The 7,952-nt window shown below is 43.8% G+C and overlaps 1 protein-coding gene across 1 annotated transcript; it reads left to right on the top strand.

Annotated features, from left to right (window-relative positions):
• The first annotated feature begins 27 nt into the window (after nucleotides 1-27).
• RAB19 (RAB19, member RAS oncogene family) lies at nucleotides 28-4,948 on the top strand. Its single transcript, XM_068663221.1, has 3 exons — nucleotides 28-378; nucleotides 1,022-1,205; nucleotides 3,476-4,948. Exons 1-3 carry the CDS (start codon nucleotides 181-183, stop codon nucleotides 3,739-3,741), a joined length of 648 nt encoding a protein of 215 aa, XP_068519322.1. The 5' UTR covers nucleotides 28-180; the 3' UTR covers nucleotides 3,742-4,948.
• The last annotated feature ends 3,004 nt before the right edge of the window (nucleotides 4,949-7,952 follow it).

Below are 7,952 nucleotides of genomic sequence, written 5' to 3'. Positions count from 1 at the left end.
GAGCCGGGGGAGGCTGCTCCGGCACCGGCTGGGCTCCGTGGGGCTGGAGGAGGAGGAGGAGGAGGAGGAGGAGGAGGAAGGGCAGCGCCTACATTTCCCGCCGGCCCCCCCAGCGGCGGGGCGGTCCCAAGCGGGCGCCGCCCGGGCCGGCAGGTGAGGGGGGTCCCCGCGGGAGCCGCGATGCCCTTCTCGGGGGGCTCCGGGGCGGACGACGCCTTCGATTACCTCTTCAAGATCATCCTGATCGGCGACTCCAACGTGGGGAAGACGTGCGTGGTGCACCGCTTCAAGACGGGGCAGTTCAGCGAGAAGCAGCAGAACACCATCGGCGTCGACTTCACCGTGCGCTCGCTGGATCTCGACGGCAAGAGGGTGAAGGTCGGTGGCAGGAGCCGGGGGGGAACCGGGGCCAGCGCCAACCCTGCCCCTCGGGGTATCTCGGGGAAGCAGGCACCTAACGGGGGGATGAGTCCTGCGCTCACCTTCTCTCTGGGTTATCACCTCGAGAGGTTTCCTGCTGTACCTGGGGTGAGTTCTCTGAAGGCCGCCTCTGGCTCGGAGGGGGGGATTTTCCCTCCTCTAGAGATATGGGAGTTGGATCTGGGACAGCAAGGATGGAAAACCTTCTGGATCTTAAAAGTTTTGGTGTGTGCCTGAACTCAGACTCCCTCACACTGCCCAGCCCTGCATCAGGGTTTCTTCTTCTCTTCACCCTTTCCTATTGAGAGGCTGTAATGCCCTGTATCTCTCAGCACACCTGTTGAAAGTTGGGCTCTTTGCAAAGCTGTTTTAACTCTCAACAGCTTGCTTTTGGGTCTGTGTACACCATCTAAATAGACACATCAATGTCTCTGCAGATCCGGAGAAGGCAAAGCCGTACTGTGGTTTAATGAAGTGAGCTGGAACAGGTCTAGCTGCATTGCAGCAAAGGGCCAGGGGTTTCAAAAACATAGATGCGGGTGGCAAACAGGTAGGAAGCAGCATTCACTTCCCCTCACAATGTCTGTCCTTTCTCTTACAGATCCAAGTGTGGGACACAGCCGGTCAGGAGCGCTTCCGGACAATAACCCAGTCTTATTACAGGAGTGCCCATGGGGCCATCCTTGCCTATGACCTTACTAGGAGGTCCACGTTTGAATCTATTCCTCACTGGATCCGTGAAATTGAAAAGTATGGTGCTGCAAACTTGGTCATGATGTTAATTGGTAGGAATCTAATTATAAATACTATGTTGTATAGCTTTTTAAATATTATTATGAAATCCCTGTCGCTTTCCCACCCCTACTTCATCTGTGAACTATGAATTAAAGAGGAACACAGTTTTAATTAAAATAGATTCAAATACATTTAAGTTTGATCTAAGCTTAAAAAATTGGAAAAGTCACAGCCTGATCCAGATAGGACCAAGCCTATTGCACAGTGAAACATTTTACTTGTTCTTTTCATGCTGGAATAATGCAACAAACTTGCTGCTAGCTTAGCAAACCCAAACCAACTGAGGCTAGAACAGCACTAAGCCTGATGAGCTGTTCCTGATGTGCAGGAATTCAGCAGCTTGATAATTTAAGAGGAAGCAGAACGCACAGAGCAACACAACTCCTCCTTCTCATCTTTCCTCCCAGTTCTTTTGATAATGCATGCCCATGGCTCTGTAATAGGACTCCAATTGGGTAAGACAGTAAACAGGGATATATGGCTTTGGAAGAGCACTAAATAGGCTGCTTGCATTCCTCTTCCTCGTTTATACTGCTAGCATTCAAGAAACTTTGCCTCTTGAGGAAAGGAATAGATAAAAATTGCTGAATTTGGAGATGGGAGAAAGCAGGACAGTTCTTTCCCTTCAGCTTTCAGATTATTGTTGCTCTTCTCCCCCAAGGAAGAAGCTGTAAATGAGAGCTCTGACATGGTAAAATGACAGAGCCTTTATTTACTTTCCACTGCTTCTTCCACTGCAGTGTGCTGAGAGCAACACACACAGCCACAGCAGCCCAAACTGGCTTTTGAGGATAGGCAGCATTGAGTCCCATAGCACAGTAGGCATAGGATCTAAGCTTTTGCTTGTGCCCCTAGCAAATTACTTACTTCTGCTGGGTGGTTCTTCCTGTTCTTCTTCTGAAGAAACAAATTCTGACCTGCATGCAACTGCAGCGTTCAGGATGAGTAAGGAGGGAAAAATAATCACTACATTCTGGTAGGGTTTTTCTAACTCATGACTCCAAAGAACAAGACCTGTTAGTGTGTGTGTGTAGGGCTGCCTTTTTTTTTTCCTTAAGAAATGTTTCGAAATGGTAAAAATAAAGCTTTTGACAAGGATCCAACTTGGTACTTTCTTCCAAAGCTTGTGCTGTTCTATTTACTTTAGCAGGAAGTCTTTGTATGATTAATTAGATGTAGTCATTTTATATACCTTCCTAGTGTGAAAGGTTAAAAATTCAACTCTCCCATTTGGAACTGAAAGAGGAAAGGCGTCAAGAGTGTTTGTGTCTTTTGTTAAGCTGGCAAACAACCATCAAATAAGGTGTTTTTGAGGCCCTGTGCTTTGCTGGTGGTAGTTGTTGCTGTTTGTTTCCCTTTGGAAAAGCTAGAAGCAGCTTAAAGGGAGAAGAGAACTAGCTTAAATATATGCTTCAAATTCAAGATCTGAATGTGATGAAAGGCTGTCCTCAAACTAGGAATGCAGACTTCAACCAGGCACTGTATATGCCAGAACTGATGATAATTCTACAAGTGTTGGAGCTACTGAAACATACACAGGTGTCTTATTTGAGATGCTTTATCATTTGTCAGATTTTTGACTAAACTGCTTTGAGTAGAAGTTTCATCTGTATGTGCAGAAACCTGTTAGGTATACCTTGTAAGCATCAAGATAGTTGGTGTCAATTCCTCTTTTGACACTGTCTTGAAATGACCCACTGATGTAAATAGGTCATGTTAAAACCTTGTTAACAATTGGGCAGGTTCTTCCTTTTTCTCTGCGTTAAACTAACAACACTCCAGAGCTGAGCATCCACTCTGAGATGTGCTGAAGTAGCTTCACAATAAATAGCAGAACACACGTGGCTTCCAGTGAAGGTCAAACGAGGAATAAACCTTTGTGCAACATTGCTTTGGTTTATAGTGTGCGGTCACTATAGCTACAAAGATTACCAAGCTTTTTTAAAAGGAAAATTGATTTAAGTACTGCTTCATGTTTAAAAACATTAGGGAATAGGAACAAACAGTTGCTTCTAAAGAATCCTCTGGCACCACTATCTAGAGCAAATAATTAGATGAACAGTTTTGTTTTGCGGCTAACTCATTTGATAAGCATCAGTTTTGATCCATGTTCTATGGTTGTGTCTCCGATGTGCTTACATTTTGCTTTTCCAGCAATTCTTAGCCCCAACATAATTCTATCATTTACCAAAATTAAATGAATGTATTGTGTTTAAAGAAATCTTGAGAGACTAAGTTCAATTATCTGCCTTGTTTTAAGGGAACAAATCAGACTCGGTGGATAAGCGCCAAGTCCTGTTTGAAGATGCCTGCACACTGGCAGAGAAGTATGGGCTCCTAGCTGTGTTGGAGACATCAGCAAAAGAAGCTCAAAACATAGAAGAGGTGTTCGTCTTGATGGCTAGGGAGCTGATAGCCCGAAATACCTTGCAGCTTCATGGAGAGAATCCTCCAAATACCATCTATCTTGACTCCAGGCCAGTGATTGCCAGTCCAACTGCAGAGAAGACCCAGTGCTTTTGTTGAAGAGATCTCAGGAACGGAAGTTGATGAAGTTGTCATCTTTCCAAGGCTGTTTGATTTTTAGTTTTATTCTACTGATGAAAGTTTGCTGTATGGCCTCAAGCCATCTCTCTGATATCCCTAACTTGCAGTTTGGTGCATAAGTACCTCCAGAGATCACTGTTGCTGCTGACAGCACAGGTTGCTTTGAACATGGCAGCTGATGTCTTACCGTGAACTTGTGAGCTGAGAGGACTCAGGAATCTACCAGCCCTTGCCTTAACCAAAGAGAACTATAAAAATGGTTGCCTTTACTTATGTCTCTGAAAGATTTTTCTGGCTGTGTCAGAAGATAAATTTGCACCAGAGCTCTGCATTGCTTTGATCCTTCTAAGATACATTGTTTGTTGTAGTGCAAGCTCTTTCCCCTTTGCCAGTAGCTTTAAAATGTCTGAAGTCCTTGGACAGCACTAACCTACTGCTGCCTCGACTTTTGTATAGGGGATGTCCTGACGTCAGGCACGTAGCTACCCATCCCCAGGAGCTCAATATTCACATCTGTAAGAGTATGTGAATTTCAGGTATCTGTTAATTTCTTCACCAGACAAACCTGGAGACATTCCTGAGGTTTAATAGCAGGCAGAACATATTAGGGTCCCAACCATCTTCCTGGGGTGAAAATGGTTGTCTTTTACTTTGCTCTCAAATGATGACGAGTGTATTTAGTGGTGACCTGTCTTGCTGCAGTTACAAGGAGCACTGAAGCTTTCAAGGCCACAGTAGTGGCTTAATACTGGGGTGAAAGGACCATGCTCCTTCCTAAGCTTGTCTTGCTTTTGACGTACTGATCTTCATCAAAAGCTGGCTGTTGTTTGTGTGGCAGGCCAGTGGCAGTATGCTTGCAGATTTTCAAGGGATTGTGAAGAAAGGGATTCAAGCTCCTGCAAATCTCAGTGATGGGTACGATGGGTTATTAACGTAACCTCACCTTAGAGCAGTAAGGGAAGGGCATGGAGCACACCAGGAAGCTACCCCTGGACGGGTACATATGCTATTCCTTTGGAGACTTCACTGAACGTTGTGGTAGCAGTAGAAGATTTTGTATTGCTCTTCCCAAACGCAAACTCTGCTACTGGGGGGGCTCACTTTTTCTGTGTAGGGAAAAATGTAGCAAATCCTTTTGGAAAAGCTTGTCTGAGAAGCACAAAAATAAAGCAGAGTGAATCATTGATTTAGACTTGCACATATTTCTGTTATTATTATTGCTTCCTCCGGCCAGGTTCTTTGCTATTGCATGCAAAGAAAGGGTTAATTCAGCTACCTGTAAGCTGAGGGATAAATCTTCAGTGGTAACCTCTACGCCTTTTACTATAAGCCTGCTGTGAACAAAGCTGCTTCTTCAAGTATTCTCTTTCTGATATGTATTCTTTTTTAATCTTAATTTCATTTCAAATTGGTATTAGCTTGGTAAGTGCATTCAATTACATTTAAGCAACACCAAGCACCATAACCTCTCAAAGTGGCTAAGTAGCAGTCTACCCTCCAAACCAGTATTTTCTTCACCTCCTGTCACTGGAAACAGTCAAATGTGAGTTTAACATTTTTGTGTATAAAATCCATACTCCCTCTTCTGCAGTGTAGCAGCTGTTACATTTTTAGTATCCACGCTTAACTGCTAGCAAGCTGTTTTACTTCAGAGATACCTGAGATACTTGTAGCAACTATTAATATTCCAGAAAATAGAAAATTTGAGTATCTAGTTAATGTCTTTCATTAGTTGAGAATGAGAGGGAGTATCTTAACAACAGACTTAACCTTCGCATGGTTCATTGGATTTATTGCCTTAGAGGTTTTTGTATGAAGTTATTTTGCTTACCCTCAGGATGGAGGAGGCTTCTGCAGGCTCATGATCCCTTATCTGTCCGGCACTACCAAGCTACAGGGCTCTTGCCATCCTCTTTCAGCACACATGGAACTACTGGTAAAGTCCTTCCCCGGCAGAAAGCTGAGCAACACCACATTGCACAAACAGGCTTGCAGCTGAGCTGTTGTGCTGTGCTCTGTTCCCTTTCCTTTGACAGATGTAACACTCCTTCAAGAAACTGGCCTTAACTACCTACCCTGACAGTCACCTCAGTGTAGCTAACGCAGGAGTGAGAGCCCTCTCTTGGTTGGTTGATGTCTTCCACAGGCCCTTCCAGCAGTTCTGTTGAACTGTTCCCATAGGGTTATTTTCTAAGCTCTCTTCATATGAATAAAGAAAGAACTGCAACAATTGCAAAGTTCCTCAGTGTATATTAGTAGTTAATGAGGTAATACATGAAGAAAATTTATAAAGTTTAACTTTAGTATGTTGTTCTAGACTGTTGGATAGCAACCACTAAATTAAAAAATAAACTTCTGCAATTGTGCCTTTCTCCATCACAGCAGTTGGAAGCATGCAGCTATGGCACCAGGGAAAGTAGCATGACACTAGCTGCTACAGAACATTATTTTAATGTTTGCTCCTCCATCATATGCAGACCTGATGTGCTTCCCGAGAGCACCGTTAAACGTGTGTACAGAGAAGGTGACTTGTTGTAATGTTGCTTACAATGCTGTTCTGAACGTTACTACTGTCCCACAACTTTAAGGGTTGCGTATCCAACTTGAAGTTGTTTGCTTTCATCTACTCAGAAGTATTTGAATCTTTGCTGTCTTACATTTAAGGTAACAGTAAATTTACTGTTGCACATTCTTTGCACTGGTACCACACCCACATCAGGTGAGACTGAGGCAGCACCTACACACCTAACAGGGCACAAAGAACTGGAAAGATTCTGAAACAGAGCAAACTCTCATACCTCCAGAAGCTGACCGACGTAAATGTAACTGCAACACAATGATGTGGAAGGCACAGAGCCCAGGCTGCGTGGTCAAACTTCCCTTCATATATAAGGGACAGGCTCTTAGTAACAAAAGCTGAGGCTCTTATCTAATCACTCCAGTTAATGTTTAAGTCAAGTTGGAAGAGACTAAAAGAGCAAGTCTCAGGCCCATGCCTGGAGCAGAACAGCTCTATCTTGGACTCTCCTTTCAGGAAGCAGATGCACACCTGAAGCAAAGCCAACCCTTCCTCTCCACCAGTCAAATGCCCCAAACACAGCCCTGTTTTGTGAGAGCAGCTCCTCCACAGCTGTAGTTCATAGAAGAGGGATGCTGCTATGCCAATATGCCAATCCCCAGAAAAACAGGTTCAGTTCAAGGTGTGGGGGGATTTAGAACTCACTGCTTTCCATACTGATTCCTGAAGCCATTTTCAGACACCTCTCTGGAGTGTATAAGGACTAAAACTATGACAGGTGACGCTGAGATATGCAAGTCCTTGTGGAGCTGCTTCATTCAGGGCAAGAGCCCCTTTTACTTTAAAGTACATCAGCTTTTAAGAGGAACTTGCACACTTCAGATTTTTACCTTGTTAGCTCAGGCCAGGTAGGACCTTCTAAAGTTATTTCGTACACAGTTTAGTGATACTGTTCCAAAAATCAACCTCAATTCAACTGCCTGCACAGGCAGCGTCAGTGCAATCACATCAAGCTGCTGCCAAGCAGCTACGGACACAGACTTGACCACCAGTAGATAAACTGGATACCCCTATAAATTGCATACTCCTAGATAACAGCAACAGCAGCAAGTAGGGGCAGAAATTTAACATATTTACAACTCTTCTCCCATTTTCTTGCTATAGCTATGTGCATACACATCTTTGCCTATTACAGTTATCACTGCCCCATCTGGCTCGTTTTGCTTACCTGCAGCACCCTCAGTACACCCACTATGAGGTAAACAATTTCAAGTCAAACCAGAAGGATGTACTCTTGCAAAGGGAGTGAAGCCCAGGCACTTCAAATGACAGCATGCATTTTTTTGTTTTGTTGTTTTGAAGTCAGGATTTGTTGGCAAAAAATTCATGGAGTCTTTATACCTTTTTCATCTTAACACTACTATAAATAATTTCATAGGCCTCTTCAGTTTCTGTATCTTAGGTATTTATTCAATATATACTATGTTTCCTTTAAAAGAAAAGCTGACAATGGGTGTAGACTGTTCGGCTCATCTTTTCATAGTCACATTCCTCAACACGTCTGAGTACATTTCTAGTAGGTAACTACTGTATGCAGTTCAACAGAACACTTCTTTCTGAACACACACAGGCTTAAGGAAGCATGTGGATTCCCAGGCAGTGCTCAGGCTTA

Source organism: Anas acuta, chromosome 1 (genome assembly GCF_963932015.1).
Source record: "Anas acuta chromosome 1, bAnaAcu1.1, whole genome shotgun sequence".
Classification (NCBI taxonomy): domain Eukaryota; kingdom Metazoa; phylum Chordata; class Aves; order Anseriformes; family Anatidae; genus Anas; species Anas acuta.
The sequence above is the reverse complement of the archived record's forward strand: the minus strand, read 5'-3'. Positions and strand labels throughout refer to the sequence as shown.

Bases quoted from the DNA above. Each gene is read 5' to 3' on its own strand.
- RAB19 (XM_068663221.1), top strand. From the start codon at position 181: ATGCCCTTCTCGGGGGGCTCCGGGGCGGACGACGCCTTCGATTACCTC. The intron at 379-1,021 runs GTCGGTGGCAGG...TTTCTCTTACAG, and splicing joins TCGACGGCAAGAGGGTGAAG to ATCCAAGTGTGGGACACAGC. The intron at 1,206-3,475 runs GTAGGAATCTAA...CCTTGTTTTAAG, and splicing joins CTTGGTCATGATGTTAATTG to GGAACAAATCAGACTCGGTG.